The sequence below is a fragment of the Caretta caretta genome, chromosome 2 (assembly GCF_965140235.1).
Source record: "Caretta caretta isolate rCarCar2 chromosome 2, rCarCar1.hap1, whole genome shotgun sequence".
NCBI classification, from domain to species: Eukaryota; Metazoa; Chordata; order Testudines; family Cheloniidae; genus Caretta; species Caretta caretta.
The window spans coordinates 101,453,615-101,470,874 of NC_134207.1; the positions used below are offsets into that span (position 1 = coordinate 101,453,615).

Below are 17,260 nucleotides of genomic sequence, written 5' to 3' on the forward strand. Positions count from 1 at the left end.
CTACAGCAGCCCTTTTGCAAGCCTCAGTAGGGGGCAGAGCCATAACACAAAGTGCTACAAAGATTCTTAGCTGCTCCAGATTGTGGAGCAGCCGTTGGGAGGCTGCCATAAATCAGTGCTGCCCCTGGCTGGAGCCAGAGCAGAGTACAAAGGTAGCTTAAAGCCACTGTTGTCCTGCCTCCACCAGGGCTGCACAGTGCCTCCTGGAGCTACAATTTCAACCTAAGTATTTAGTTCAAAAAAGCCAACTTTTTAATATAATTGCATTGCTGAAAATAAAACCTGCATTTTGTAACTAGCTCCAGATTGCATTTATGTCCATAATAAAGAATGATTTTTTTTTGTCAAAGGAAAGGGGGAAAAAACCAAAAATTAGAAAAATTTTTTTTTGGGGGGGGGGGGGGGGGGACCAAAAATTAGAAAAACAGCAACCAGAGTGCATCTATGAAACAAACTATTTTGTACGTATTCAGTATTTATGAAATCCTTGTTCTAATCCAGAAAGAAGCAGCCAGCCACAGCTGGTAACTCTGTTTTTTTCCTTAGGCCTGGGCTACACTAAGTTTTTGTGTCAGTAACACACAACTGACAATTAGTGTTTCCTGTCCTAACTGTGTAATAAAGCTCAGCTTGTATTTATAAATGCATCAGGGTGTATGTGTGAGAGAGCAAATAACAAGGTAGTTGAAAAAATTAGCAACTCCTTCTCATCAGTTATGATGCAAACTACCCATCCACATCCAGTGAACGTGAAGTGGTAAGTGAAGGGGTTAAAACACTACACAGGTACAGTTCCTGTGGCAATTACAAATGTTACTGAAATAAAAGCCAGAAACAGGAAGCCAAAAAAACAGGTCCCTAAGGCAGGCATCTGTCTTAAATGATATCATTTGTCAAGTTTCCAGCATCGTGTGGTTGTGAACACAAAAAGAAGTTCTGTGTTACAATAAGGACATTACATACTCATTAACTGGAATGTTCCTGAAGTACGTAACACAGGATTTTCATTTAATAAAAAGCAGCTACTTGCCACTGCGCTGTATATAAAATAAATTCTAGATACACTAATCGCCATTCAAAGATGTTCTACCCAGCTTTGGATAGGGTGTTTTTTCCCTCCCTCCCGTCTTTAGACCACATTGTAAGAATTTTAAACAGAATGTGTTATTGCCACAGGTTAAAAACCTTTTTAGAATCTTTGTATATCCTCTGAGATGTGGATTTTTGTGATGATGAAAATTGAAAGCACTAATGCTGTTATAAGAAAAATGACCTATAGGGACATTTATTTATTTATTACACATAGGGTAAAAAAGGTATTAAGGGAGAAAAATATAAGAACAAAATTACTCCTCTTCAGCTGTCCCCCCCCCAAGAATAAACATAATTGTAATTAATTGGTATAATCCCTCTATTTATCCACACACTAGTAGTGCATTAGGGTTGATATACAAGCTCCCCTCTCACTCACTGCCCTGCCAATGACCTTAAGCCTGATGTGGAAGGAAGACCACTCTCCTTAGACTTGAGAAGCAATTTATCCACCATGATTGTTCAGTCCGGGCCCCCTCTCTAAAACCGAGACTGACAACTGTGTTGAATTATGGATGGTACATTTGTAGTGTGTACAATGGTATGCCAAGGAAGGTGCTGAGTCCATCAAACTCATTGCATTTAACATTGTAGGCTGGGTTTGTACAATGATCTGAGAAAAGACAGAGCCCTTGCTGAGTCATGACCCTGCATTTGCAAATATATTTCTGAGATTGTGTCTGAATGAGAAAATAGTCTTCTGTTTATCATAAATAAAAAACAGTTGCATAGTTTTTCCATTTGTAAAAACACATTACATGAGAATATTTTTTAGTTTGATTTTATTTTACCTGGGATTTTTCCTTTCTCCCACATTTCAGGATTTAGCATATCCCCTCAAAACATAATACATTTCTATTCTTTAGCTTAAGGGATCCATCAGTTAAAACGTTAGTCTTTCATCTTTATTACCCTCCCATTAAAATGAAAGAAACCGGGACTCACTTCAGTTTAGAAGAAGCAATTTAGTTGGTAATGTCCTTACTACGCACGTCTTTACAAAGAGAGAAAGTGCATTATTGCTTATATTTCACACATCTATCTGCATGAGAAGCAACTAAACCTTTCAGACACATACTATGTTAAATTTAATAATATTCTTTGATTAGATTATTTTATTACAACATTTTTCCATTACTAGTCATTTCCCATACACATTTACATTCATAAAATCTGTGGGTTTTTTGTGTGTGTGTTAACACAAGGCAAAGATTTTCTGTTTTGCCACAGCTGTTAGATCTGAAAGGGACAGATTAATAACTAACCACCACATTGGACTGGGTTTTCTTGTACATTGCAGCAGTAACCCTTTGCTATAATGAGGACACAAAGAGCCTCACATCAGGCTGCTCCTCTTCTTCATAACTCAAAAGCATCACAGTGGCAATAGCCTCCAGTGCTATTTGTCTTTAGTGCAGTTGTGACACTTCGGCATGATCCATAATTTGGCAGCTATTTACCGTGACATTTCCCTTCAGTGCAGCCATAACATTCAGTGAAGCCATTATTTGGTTCCATTTACCATATAAATTGTATTGTTGTGCATGCATGCTAGAAGCTACATTAGGTACCTGAAAATGAGTAAATCTTGTAAAATAGATACTAACGGCCATTCAGCAGTGGAATTTCTTTACTTCTCAGACTGAATGAGGAAAAAAATAACATTTTCAAATACTGTTTCAAACTTTTCCCTGAGCAACTGTAATTATTTGTCTGTATATAACATGGCAGCTATACTTGGCCACGTTATTTAAAAAAAACAAAAAAACAAAACATAAACCACCAAAAACTATAACCTGCTAGCAATCTAACTTAATTCAAAAATGCATTAGGAGATTCCAGCATAGCAATTAAGTATGGAGCACCTCTGTGAAATGTGCTGAGGGGTACAGACCTGAATATACAGTAAGGGGTGTGTGTGTCAGACCTGTATATATATATATAGAGAGAGAGAGAGAGAGAGAGAAGCATATAGCCAGCCCTTCGTTACATTTCTTTGTTGTTTTCCATGGAAGCGTGCATGTGTAGGATGGGAGAACTCTGTCATTAGCCTCAACAAGCAATGTTAGGTTCTGTCGTAGCAAATTCATTTAGAAAGGTAAAATTAGGATGTAGCGCCAGCAACTACAGCTTGATCAGTTGCTATTATTAATAATATTATTATTTAAATCCCCACTCTCTACAAATAGTATACTTAGTACTTCCCAGGCCCATGTATTATTATTTTGAATCACTTAAGTCCCCACTGTGCACACAGCTTTTAATACACCTTTTTTTGCAAGCATATTAAGTGTATTGTTATTATTCCCTTGCTGTGAATCTACAGTATTTCTTTTCCTTGTACATTCAATGTCCTATACTTATTTAAACCCTCATTGTGTGCATGCCATATATAGTCTCTTGTCCATCTAATATTGTAGCATTATGTATACATACCACAGCTTGCTTATCCAAAATGAGCCTTATGCAGACTGTAGCCAGTTCACAACACATACTTTTGAATAAAAAAAGAAAAAAGTTGTCTATGTTCTCACATACCTGAGAATTATCCGCATAATTTGTGTGCCTCAAATACCTGCATTTTTTCCCCACATAAAGCTGCTCTTTACAGTAATCTAAAACTAGTAATAACTTATCTTTAAAAAGCAAAGGGGGGAGGGGGGGAGATCCCTGACTATCCTGGATTCATTCACAGAAGAACAATCATACATATCTTAAGACGTCTCTTTAACATACTCGAGAAGTTTGATACAAAATGACAAACCCATTGCTACAGCCAACCTAGACAACAAAAGTCTTTAGAATCAGTAAACAGGGAATTCAGGTTCTACATATAAAGAAGCTGAACTTTGGTAATAATGTTACAAGTGTATTGAAGTGCTGAAGAGTAGCTCAAAAGCCACAATTAGAACAAAAACAAATAATGTCACATTTGAATATAAATATAAGAATGTGCCAAATGTGCCTCTATTCCCTTATCTTATTTGTATTAGTGATGGAGCTTGTGGCAGTTACTACTTTTCTAAATAATCTTTAGGCATATAACAGTTTATGAAATACTGAACGTCATAGATGCACATGGTACACTACTATACATAATAAATCTTAGGCCAAATGCACAACTTGAGTTATCCGATTTCAAAATATTGTTCTTCATGAGGAAGTTCCCTGCACACTATAGACTGTTAACAACTATGGTTCCTTGTCTGGACTTTATCAGTTAGTACAGATCTGAATTGTTTTCTCAGACACTTGTATTGCCCATGGATATGAATATTTTAACACCCCCCCTCCTTTTTTTTTTTTAACACTAGAGAGGACCAGACACATTGGAGTAAAAATATATCACATTAGTACTCTCTGACTGGGGTCTGATCTTGTGAGGTTTTGAGTGCCTTGCCTTTATCTGGCATCAAAAAGTAAAAGGAGTAGGAGTAAAAACAAACCCATCCCACCATGGTAACTAGTCAGCAGCAAGCCACATGGTTTGAGGAACCCTAGAATGTCCCTGTAGAATAATCTAGGCTTGCTTGATTATAAGAAAAAGCAAAGAATTTGAAAATGCGATGACTGACACAACTCTACCTTCTCCTGAAAACACCTGAACTGATACCAACATTCAAAAATGGCAGAAAAGGAATGATTCTTTGCTGGATACTAATCTGTTAACCAGTAATAACAGATGTAAACTATCAAATTACAGTGGGAATGCAATATTAAATCATAAATTGAAAAGTGATTTAACTTTTCTATGGGTTCCAGGTTTGTTAGTATAATTGAAGCATTTACCTACCACACATTACTTTCAAGAAAGCTAAATCCTATGTGCACAACCAGTCCTGATTATTGCCCAAGATGTAAAATTAACCCTGGATTTTTTTTTCTATTTAATATGGGAATGTCCTATGATACAAGGGAACTAGAAGTTTATCATCAGATGCCTGATCCTGTGAGCTGCCAGTGCTCTCAAAGTCCATTAAAATTAAAATTCTCTGACTTCAATGGGTACAGCTGGATCAACCCCTAAAAGTGTAACTACATTAATGAAAATAAATGTACAGTATAAAAGATTTACTGTTTTGGAAAATGTTACCATGTCTATGTTGTATTCCCATTTTACGTCTAGGTAATAGCACCTCCTCAGCCAGGAATAACTTTCAAAACAGAACAAACATTTTAACTGAACCCACTGTGTAAACCACGGATTCTTAAACTTCATTGCACCGTGACCCCCTTCTGACAACAAAAGTTACTACATGGCCCCAAGGCAGGGGACTGAAACCTGAGTCTGCCTGAGCACTGCTGCTCTGGGGGTGGGGGTGGGGGTGGGGGCAAAGCCCGAGCTTCACCACCCTGGGTAGGGGGGCCCTAAGCCAAAGCCCAAGGACTTCATCCTTGGGCAGGGGGCCTGTACCCTGAGCCCCACTGCCCAGGGCTGAGGCCAAAGGCTGAGCCCTAGACGGTGAGACTCGGGCTTTGGCCCTGGGTAGTGGAGCATCGGTTTTGGCTTTGGCCCCGGGTCCTAGCTACTCTAACGCCAGCCCTGTCGACCCCATTAAAATGGGGTTGTGACCAACTTTGGGGTCTGACCCACAGTTTGAGAACCGCTGGTGTAAACTATTCCCTAGTTATGTTTTTATTTATACATATGTGTATTGGGCACAGAGAATTTATACAAATGACCTTGCTCTTTGCCATAAGGCCTACACAGTAGCAATACTAAATAATAACTACTAACTTTGCTATGAGAAGCTGTACCAAATATTCATCACTGTTTTAAGGACATTATAATATACTGCACCTCTATGGAAGAGCTAAGCTACAAGAAGTGTATCAATATGAAAAAATACCACACACACGGAGATAGCTTTCTGCACTTTATTAAATTGTTAGTACAAGTAAAGGACCTCAATACATGTAAACACAATTCAGAACTAAAGCCCAATTAGCTCATTTAGTAGTTTAATGGGGAGAATAAAGGGTAAACAATAAAGATAATAAACACCAGGGCAAAGGTGTAAGATGACTGTTCCAAAAGGTAACCAAAGACTTGAATGAAAATGGCAGGGTTATGTATAGTTGCAAACTCTGAAATTTTTTTTTTAAATTGTGAGTATGTGTGTTCCCTCCTTCCCTCTTCTCCCCACCCCACTTCATTTTTCTGCCATGTTAGAACTAATGGATAGATTTTCCATATAGAACTGGTCATGAAATCTGATTACCATGCACAATGTAGCCATACCATGCACAATGTATCATTACTGAGTTTGCAACCCAAAAAAGTAAAAAGATAATTTTTAACTTTGGTTTCCCAGAAATGTCAAGGGTTAACAAAGCATCAACAAAATGTTTTGTTTTGCTGTACATGAAAGATATTTTTAAAATCACAGGATCTAAATTGCAGAAATGTAATGTTTCCAAAAAGGATTTAAAAGCTTATAAAAAAAACTGATGGATCAGCCTCTGAATCATCATTTATTCTAACTGCCCAGAATAATGTTCATATCTAGTATTAGCCTGAGCACCACTGCCTGTAAAAGTTACAGAATCGAACACAAGCACGTTAAGTCCTTGCTACAGGCACTGGCTAAATTTAAGCTTTTTTTTTTTTAAATCAAAACTTTTTATTAACAACTTAATATAGTTTTAATATACTATCCTTTACCAATTTTTTTTTAAATGGTTTCTAGTAATTCTGAGGCATAAAGTGCCTATTTTCTCTCTCTTTTGATTTATATCATTGTTCTGTTTTTACAGCTTACTGTTGACAGAGTTAGGTAATTCAACTACAATTTTTCCAATGTTTTTTCCCATGTACATATAATCTACAGCACGGAATACAGACTCCAAGCCAGTGAACTTGCCCTCTGGAGACATGTCTCCGAGGTCCACCTCACAAACCAGTTCTCTACTTTCATACATTGTGAGTAAGTGCTCCATAGCCATTTTATATTCAGAAAGGTAATGGTTCAGGAAGAAACCCCGGATGCTGGCAGATTTCTTCAGCAGTTTTGCTGGCAACATTTCTGCTTTAACAGGCTGAAGGCCAGTAGGATTTTGATAGCCAGAGATAAACCCAATAACTATCAGGCGCCCTTTGGTAGCCAAGGAGTTGACAGCCAAGTCAAACATCTTTCCACCAACAGATTCATACACTACATCCATACCTTCTGGATAGTCCCTTTTAAGAACAGCAGCAACATTTTCAGTTTTGTAGTTGATGGGATGGTCACAGCCAATGGATTTCAGAAAGCCAGCCTTTTCATCACTGGAACAAGTTCCAATTACATGGCACTTTGCCTTCTTTGAAAGCTGCACAGCAAACTGGCCTGTTCCTCCCGATGCTGCGGTCACTAAAACCTTCTTGCCTTCAGACAATTCTCCAAGCTCCTTCAGACTGATGTACGCCGTCGCGCCACTTACCATTAGAGTAAGAAACTCAGGTTTCACAGAAGGTAGAAGAACTGCTTGTTTGGCAGGCACAACTGTATATTCAGCAAAAGAACCAGGTGTCATATAGGCCACAGCTTGGCCTACTGTGTATCTGGCACTAGCACTGAGGCCTAAAGCTACCACATCACCAATACCTTCAAAACCTGCATCAAACGGGGGTTTAACTGAAGTGTCATACCGGCCAGCTGAGTAGTTTATGTCAGATGCATTAATGCCGATAAATCTAGAAGAAAACAAAAATTTGTTAACATGCTTTCTTTGTCAAGTACTTTGCCATGTGAAAAAGCATCCACTTACATTTACTGGGTAAGATATAACAAGGCATATTCAAATATACCAGTAACTGGAAAAAATGGTCACCTCATACTATTAAAAAAAATGTCCGTATACATAGCATAGCAGTGATCTTAATCAGACTTTTGTACCTTAAGTTTCTAATATTGTCGAAATTTTAAATACGTTTTTAAAAAATAAGACATTTCTGCATGGCCATTTTAACCACAATAAGCAAACCAAAAATAATTGTGTATGAGACTGGAAAATTAAAATTAATTGACCACTCTACAAAAGATATAAAAACAACTCTGTGGAATAAAATATGTGTAAAGTGCTAAATATGTTGATTCTGGCAACAAATTTACATTTCTGATTATAATAATATGTTAATGACTAACGATAATATTAAGTATAAATGTCATCTACAAGGTCATTGATCATAACATGTTACTGAAGGCAAGTTTTCTTTTTAATTATGATGTGATTATAGGAAATTTGCTAATTTCAACATTATTAAAATATTTTGATTTATACCAATTACTTGCAACACATCAAAACACCATTGTACAGAAGGACTGAAATTGTAACAGAGTATTGAATGTTTAGAAGTCCTATTGACCTCTAACAGGTGAAAAAGAATGCCAATGTTTTCAAAAAACACACATGTACACTAAACTTGATTAGCAGTAAAAGAGATAATCATGGTATCACAATCTACTTTAATTGTACAGGTGATATTTTACTAACAAGATTTTTCCATGTCAATGTAGTTCATAACTAAAATACCTTGCTACACAAAGGGAAAGTGGATGGGGAGCATCTGTTAACTAGAAAATGTGAAGAAGCTTGCACATGCAACAGAAGAATCCCAGATTTTTACTACATGTGGAAGCGATAACCTAAAGATTATAGAATTTGGTGTCATATGAAAAACTGTAGAAGTATGCAAACAGTGCAATTTTAATGGTCAGAGTTAGCAATATTTTCAAATTTTGTGTATGTGAGATTTTAAAGTGCTTACACACACAGTACACAAAGAAATGAGAAACTGAAAAATGCTTTATTTTGATTTTTTTTCAGTTCCTTATACTATGGAGAATCTCAGAGTTTCACTAATATAAAGTGTGTATCATACACACACATACAGCAAGACAGTCTTATTAATATAAATATATATAATATACACACAGGCGGAGAAAGAAGAATGTGACTTTTGTTGCTTTCCTTAATTCTGCATTAAATCCTCTGTTCAACTGTAACAAAGAATGTTTATGTCCTATTTATAGATACAAAAAAATCTACCATTCTCTTTTAATTTACATAATTCCAATGTCCCATTCTTTAAAAAACAAACAAACAACTACAAGCAGCTTCCACAGCAAAACATGTCTCCTCAGGACATTCGAAAAAAAGTACCAGAAAGCCAAGGCTCAATTGGTGCTACAACTCTGCATTAGATTAGAAAACCCAACTTTTAGCAGTGGGGTTTAAAAACAGAGAGATGGTTATCTCCCTCCTTTCCCTCCCTTATCCCTACAACGAGAACCTTCAACCCATGGATTTACCACCTCTCCTCCACTTCCAGCCAATTTACCCCTGAATTAGCCTCCTACAGACAGAACCTCCTTCCTGGTGCAGAGATCCTATTCATGCGCCTTTGATTTTTGCACTATATGGAACAGGCATTCCCTGTATGCAGTGCATCCTAAAGAAGGGAGGAATTAAAAAAAACAACAACTTTTCTCCCCCACCCTTTGCAATCCCATTTTCTTTTCACCTAAGAAGCATCGTTCTTAAAATGGAAAGAGAGGGATAGAGCAAGACAGGTAAATAACCGTCTAAAGCTGGAAACTTTGTGTGTGTGTGTGGGGGGGGGGCAGGGGAGGGGGGGAGGAAGGCGGAATGGAAGTATTGCAGTTAGCCAGATGTCTGGTAAGCAAGTGTCCTTAACATGCTCCTTTTTACCAGGAGAAAATTCAAATCATTCCCCATCTTTTCCCCTTCACCCGGCTCCACCAGCAGCTGAAACGTGTGTGCGTGAGAGAGAAGAGGGCGATGCAATGGCAGATCTCGGGGAAAGACACAGTGCAGAAGAAGTTGGTGCTTGCCTGGCACCTCCCCACCTTTTATGGTAACCGTAATAGGGGGAAAGTGCCAGTGTTGACACCAATAGGAGTGTGATGCCTCAGCGGGGCTTCAAGGGTCGGCCAGGGACTACGAGTGGGGGCATCTCTCTGAGGACATTCCATCCTAGCACTCCCTCCCTCTGGCCCCTATTCTCCACCCCGGCACCTCCACCTCCTTCTCCAGCACTTGGCCACTTGCAGCTATCCCTCCCATGCAAGGCTGGATGTGCAGATGCGGATGCCTTTCCATCTCAGCTGGAACTGGGGTCTGCGTCTCTTCGGTGGCTGTATTACTAGGGGATTTTGAGATACGCACAGGTCAACCTGTGGAGAAACCATTTGAAAGACTGTTCTCTTGTTCGCGATCCCTGCATTTTCCATTTAAAACGGGGCTAGGCGCCTCAGCAAAAAAATAGATTATTAGGAGGAAATAAAGAAATGCGAACTACTATATAATGTGTACGTGGCTTGCTGGTTATATTTGTTCTTACCATTCCATTTCTCTCCCCCCCCCCGCCCCCCAGTCTTCCGAGCTGCCTCTGCTGTGTGAAATGATTCTCTCGGGACTAGGGGAATCATTATTATTAATCAATATAGTCTCCAAGCTTGCTAAAGTACTCCCCACCCCACGCTTTTTTTTCAACCCACCAATATTTGTATAACTCCCATTTGTGTTCGCATCTAGTTTTTTGTTGTTTTTTTTAATGTAGTCTCCCTAAATTTCTCATATGCAAAAAATGATCAAACCACAAATGTCGGGATTCAAACATACTGTCTAAATCCTTTCAAGGTACTATGAGGGAGATGGTTTGCTGTGTTGTGCCCCGGACGTTTTCAGACCCTTTCATTTTAAACGCAGAAATAAATTCAAGATCAACTTCCAAACTTGTGTCTGAGAGAGCGAGACGAGGTGGGTGTAGGGGGGGAGTAAAGAAGTGCACTCTGGGTTTGCAGTATGCCCTCAGAATTCTTTTCAAGTGATCTGCCTGTTTTAATTCCCAAATTTAAAATGCCTTTGTTATTTGACTATGGACGGTCTGGTGAGGGCACCGTCTTCCGCTATTTTCAAAATCTGAAGCGCTGAGACACCGAACCAGACTAGGGCTGGCTTTTCCCAAAATAATTACACACTCCGAGTCACCCGCTTTTTTTACACTGAAGCGTGCTGAACCCCTTACTATTGTTTATTATAAAACCAGGACGAGCCCGAGGAGGGGTGAAAATGCTGCTTCTCGCACCACAACAAAACGTAAGAGACAAATTCAGCACAAAAGCCTTCAACACAGAGACAAAACAAAGTAATCCAAACTAGGAGCGCAGAAGAAAAACAAATTCTCAACCCAAACACTCAGCAGAAATAATCCCCCCCCCCTCCCACTGTGATCCGCCAAACCATGAATCAAAACCTCTCCCCCCCTTCCATTTCAATAAACTTTTTTCCCCCTATTGACTTCCACCTCAGCAGAAAATCGTTAAAAATATTTTGGAAACGAAATAACCTGTCACTCCTTTACAAAAAGCTCGAAAACATGGCATAATTTAGGGGAAACCTGGGCTTTTGTCTTTGGGTCGTTCTTCTGCAATAAAACAGAGGCACCTTTCTCCCTCTTGAAAATAGAGCGAATGCACATAAGAAGCGTAAATGGTTATGTTAAGGATTCTATTCCCCTTCTCCCTCCCTCCTTCACTCGAAAGAGAAAGTTTATTGTTTTAAATCGATTTCTAGTTTAAAAGCATTGCTCTGAGAGTAAAGGCTATGATGGATTTTTTCTGCTAAGAACTAAGGGAATCATCTTGGGTTATTTTTCCACCGAAGGAAAAAGGGGTGGAAAAGTTCCACTTAATAGAAGAGCATCTTTGAAAACCAATAAATACAAGGACCCCAAAGCAGTTTTCCACAGTATTCCCCTAAATCCAAAAGCAGATTTTACTGCGGTGAATGAGGATTGTTTTGCATAAAAAGCTCGAAGCAATTAATACTGTTCATGGGCGTGACTGGGACTAAAATGAACAAATCCGCAACTGCACCCTTCAAACTCAAACCATGTATTGTTTTGTTTTTAAGATCCTGTAGGCTTTTACCTATTGTAAAATGTGTTTTTAAGAATAAATAAAGCCAGGGACACATTTTGTCCTTTCGGGATGGGAAACAGCTTCCCCAGGCTAGTACAAAAGGGGAAAGGGAGGCTTGTTTCCTGCTGCAGCTCTCAGGAGGCACAAGCAGAGAATATATATATATAGGGATGTGATGTGAGATTCCTCAGCAAATAATAATAAAGAGAAAACTCCACACAGCCCCAAACAATACAAAATGTTTCAACTCCAAACCTCAATTTATTATTTTTCCCCACTCCCACCCCTTTTTATAAACTGATATGTGTTAAAATACAGTAACTGCCTGGCTGAGTCTCTAGACCAGCTCCTGCTCTCACTCTGGTGCGAGCCCTCCACTGTGAGGTGTGCACGTCCCTCTGGCTCCCAGGGAGCCCACTCAGGACCAAGGAAGGGGGAGGGGGAGGAAGGAAGCGTTACACTGAACAAAATTAATTACATGAATAAATTTAAAATTTCATAGGAAAACAGGAGTGTGTGGGGGGGAGTGGGGGAATTAGAGAACAACGACGTAACAACCTTATCATATCCAGCTAGGCAGAACTAAGACTTGCTACATTTTTCTGTAGCTGTTTGTAGTGTGAGGCAGTCGGGTCCCTTCCAAGAAAAGGAATTTAGCTACAGCCTGATGCCTGTTTCATGCCATTATTGTTTCAGGGCCATTCCTTATTAGATACAGCAAGTCAGGGCTTTAGACCTCTCTGGCTCTCTCCAACTCTCTCTCTCAAAAATCCTATAGGTTGATGGCAGCAGCGGATTAAAGTTTTGTATGGAGCTTTTTCAGTCGCAGGAGAAGTCCATGCCTCTCTCTTCCGTGTGCAGGTATTGCATATTACATACATTATGAATCCCCCCTCCCACACACAACAGAGATTAGATACAGATAAGGTACACACACATTTCTATTAAACTTCCAGTTTTGATCTCACATCTGTTAGTGTACTTCCACATGCACTGTCTTTAAACAACCAGTTCTACGTATGGAGAGGTTTTTGTTAGACAAGTCTTTTAAAAACAGGTTTCCCCCATTTCCCCTCTTGACAGCAACAGTTACATAATCTTCCTTGGGGTTTCCAGAGTTCCAGCTTCTACCAAGGAAAGTTAGACCTTTAAAGCTCCACTTTGTCTTAAGGAATGATACCATCTAGGCGGGAACTAATAAAACTAAAGAAGCCATTTGGGGAAAAGGTACATTTTGTCCTCACAGTCTTCATTTTATTGGGAGCTGACCAAGAAGCTTGAACGGACAGTACTAACTAGCACACAATTTACTGCTTATTATGTTAAGCAAAATGTCACATCTTTACTCCCTGGGTGACCCTGTTGGCCATTAAAAATAGCCAACAATTTAGAAATCCTACTTCCCATACGAGACTCACAGTGGTAATAAACTTTCTAAAAGGCTAGAGAGGCTTATGCGGTTTCTTAAAAGCTTATGGCACATCGAGAAGCTTCTCCTTTCCTGGTTTTAATGTTTGCACTTCAGGGGGAAGAAGAGAATGGAAGTAAGTGGTGGCCAGACGGCTGAAGGGTGACAGGGAAAGGAGAGTCGCACTGACAGACTGAGGTCCTCTGCCAGTTCCTGTTGATTCAGACTCACTAAAGGTTAGTGACGTGGAGGACTACCGGTGGGAGGAACCCCTACAGACACACAGGGAAACATACTCGCGGTTGTACACATACATAACACATAAAACAATCATTGGTGGATGCTCTATCTACACTTACACACTCAGACCATGACTATAAATACCACAGTCACGGATTGCTATAAATTAACGTCACACCGACTTTTACATGGCTAAGACAGACACACACGCTGGTGGCTGTATGTAAATGTAACACACACGAACCTGGGAGGGACTTAGAAATCATGTTCTGGTTTTTCAGTCCCTCCTGAACACTTAGCTGCACGTGCAGCTTTCTGTTTAAGATCAAGCTGCCCTCTCCCACCCTTGAAAATGGCTACTAAAAACAGGGATTTGTGAGGCTGTGCGCTCTTCCTCCGGGGTAGGAGAGTAAATACTGCTTCATCAGCTGCATTCGTAAGGAAGGAGAAACCCAGACAAAAGATGTAAAAATCCCCACCCAACCCAATGCGAGGGGAGGAAATGAATGTGGTCTCAGACATTCAAAACAAACAACAAACAACAAAATCAAATTACCAGGCGCCAGATGGCAGCTGGTACAACCTGATAGGATGACAGAGCAAGAGAAGGCCACAGGAGGTGAGAAGTCAGAGGGAGTTTGAGCAGGAAAAGGGCTCAGACCCCACGGCTAGGAAGGCAGGTGAAGAGAGGAGTTGGGGGCTGGAGAGGGGAAGGGAACTCACCTGTTTCGGACAAGAAGATCTCCATCTCCCGGGAGTGGTACAGGCGCGTCCTGCCGCAGGGTAACAGCCTCTCGGAAGTTTGAGCTCAGCTTAGTCACCACCAGCTTCTTCATGGAGCTGGGGATAGACGAGCCCTGGAAATCCAGAAAGTGACGGGAGTAGGACATGTCCAGGATGGGCCGGGGCCGAGCACCACCAAAGCAGGACCCGAAGGGACCCTCCAGAGGGCACAGCTGCTGCCGCCGTCTCCTCCAGAACCGAGATCCCCAGCACCTCAGCAAAGCGCTGCTTTTTGTATTAAAACTCATTCCCAGCCTTGGACCTCTTTCCCACCCACCCTCATCACCCTCGGGGGGTGTCCAGCTAAGAGGATTCTTCGGACAGCTTGCAAAACCCACCACCACCAAACTCACAAGAGGAGACACTCTGACTCTCTGCACATAGCTATTTGTGTATGTAAATAACGTCTAATGTAGCAAGCTGCAGCCTGTCTGCGTCCTCCCAACCCAGCCCCTCCACAACACGGAAACACCAGAGAAGCAGCAGCACCAGCAAGATGATCCCCTAGAGCTGATCTTCATTTACCGTCACTAACATGAAACAGGAACAAAGTTCACCCTCCTAACACAGTCCCGCCTGCAAAGCTGCTGCAACAGCAAAAAAATGTGGGTGCGTGTGTTTGTGTGTGATCTGCAACAACACAGAAACACATGCATGCATGCCTCTGTATAATATAACCAAACCTGATCACCGCAGCCAGGGATTTCTTACTTTCGGTAAAATACAGATTTGCAAGATTTTCCGTTCAATTTTTGTTTTTTGTTTTAGTTTGCATGCTGCGTTTTAGCAAGGGATTTAAAATATGTAAATATAAAAACGTGCCGCATTCCCACCCCCACGCCCCTAGTTTATAAAAGACGGATATGATCCCTTTAAAAACGTTGAAAGAAAACACGAATAAATTATCAGATCAATAAGGTTAGAATAGTAAAGAGAAGTTGCAGCTAATCTTCTAATGTTGTTATTAAGAGCAGCTGGGGAGCTCCAGGCTGCCGATACAGGCACCGCCCCTTCCGTGCGAAACATTCACTTCCTCGCAAGGTGGTACAAATCAACCCAGAGCCGCTAGCAACCGCCAGTGGATACAGCACTTAGATTTGGGGGAGAATAAAAGCACTACGATTTATGAAAGGATTTAAAGCATCTTAAGGATTTTTGTGTGTGTTCTGTCTATAAAGAAAAAAATACTGCTGACGTCCTTCTAGTCGGGAGACACACACACGTGAAATGCACTTTATAGCCTCATGGATTTTATAGCTCTCTATAACCCGTGTACAGTTAAAAGAAACAGTGGATCCTTCTCCCACCCCCTTTTAGCTATGGCATTAAAAATGTTGCCATATATTTATTGTGGCCTAAAATATTTTTTCTACTCCCCCGTATCTTTAGGAGAGGATTTTTAAATCAACTTCTGCAATGCAGACTTACTTTTGGGAGAGTATTTATAGGAAATCAACTGGGAGGTTAAAGGACTCAAGTAAATGTTTTGATAGAACTGCCAGTCTGTACTTGGTGATGGTGGAAGTTAATTTAATAGATCTGTTGCAATGGTGTAGGAAGAATTCATGTATAACTCACATGGAATTAACTCCATCATTCCAATATGCACAACTCATTTCTTAATTGCATGGTATTAATCATTAAAATCATAATAAAATCACCTTTTTGCCTTAAAGGAAGCAAAGTTACAGCTTCAAGTGTTCTCCTTGGAATCAGTGTGTATTTTAATTTTCTTGCCTTAAAAAAAGGGGGGGGGGAACACCTTCTGTTCTTGCAGTTAGCAATATACGAATCCCTAGACATAAACTATGCAAAATCTGTTAGCAGTATTTCATATACTGCAGTTCTTGCTTTGCAATGTGTTGGTGTTTTAAAGTAAGGGGGACCTGTAATCTCACACAAATCATCCTAAATTCAAGGAGGGGGAATAATGTTTTTGTGTGCCAAGGCTAGGTAGCATCTCTTGCTTTCTAAGTTTGCCAGGACTAGACATCTGCTTAAGTTAAATCAGCACATGCGTCTTGTATAGTACTTTAGCAAGTGGATTATAATAACAAAACCCCTCAATGTGTGCCTCACATGAGAAATCTTTTATGCTATGCTGTATTAAGACTTTTTTTGGTCATATTGTTTAGCTCTGGAAAAAATGAAAACAAAGCAATTAAAAAGATTGACAGGTATGGGTTTGTGTGAGACCTATTTGTAATTGTCAGGGTGACGTTGGCAAGAGGAGGAGGAGTAAAAACTGAAGCAGGAAAAGCAAGCTCGATGTGTCTGTCTATCAGTTGAGACTGTCTGAAAGCTCTGGGATCTGAATGTGTTACATTTCAGTGAAAAGAGAAGAGAGGGAGAGTGGATCTCTTTCTCTCCCAGGAGTTTAAAGGGGGGGAAACAGTTCACGTTAATCTCTCCCACCCAGTGAATATCTTTTCTTTTTCTGCCCCTTTGCACACACTCTCTGGGGTTTTTCTTGGTTTTGGCTTTTTTTGTTTTTCTGTTGCAGATCAAGATCAACCAAAAAAAATCCATGATAAAAATGTGTTTGAATTATATTTAGTATCAGAAGAAGCTGCTATCTGTGGAGGAAAAGAAAGGGGGGAGCAAGGCAGAAAAGTAGTCCTCTCCGGTGCTGACACTGTTTGATCTCTGACTGTTTGGAAGGTGGAGGAGTGACTGACATTTCCCATCCGGTGCATATGTATGTATGGGGACTTTACTCCTTTTTATTATTTGCTTTCTTGCTCTAAGACTAAGTCCTGAGAGGAGAAGGAGAGACTGGATCGACCTCGTTTTTTGCACAAAGAAAAAA

At 40.1% G+C, this 17,260-nt stretch overlaps 2 protein-coding genes across 2 annotated transcripts in view; one reads left to right on the forward strand and one right to left on the reverse strand.

Moving 5' to 3' along the window:
- Window positions 1–5,956: 5,956 nt before the first annotated feature.
- On the reverse strand, window positions 5,957–15,466 carry PTGR3 (prostaglandin reductase 3). Its single transcript, XM_048840107.2, has 2 exons — window positions 14,392–15,466; window positions 5,957–7,768 (listed from the first exon to the last, which is right to left on the reverse strand). Exons 1-2 carry the CDS (start codon window positions 14,697–14,699, stop codon window positions 6,844–6,846), a joined length of 1,233 nt encoding a protein of 410 aa, XP_048696064.1. The 5' UTR covers window positions 14,700–15,466; the 3' UTR covers window positions 5,957–6,843.
- A 1,276-nt stretch (window positions 15,467–16,742) lies between these two features.
- The window catches only part of TSHZ1 (teashirt zinc finger homeobox 1), a 58,266-nt gene continuing 57,748 nt past the window's right edge, over window positions 16,743–17,260 (forward strand). Inside the window, exon 1 of the mRNA XM_048840100.2 lies at window positions 16,743–17,260. This exon is cut by the window's right edge and continues 915 nt beyond it. The gene's annotated coding sequence lies outside the window, so the exon portion shown is untranslated.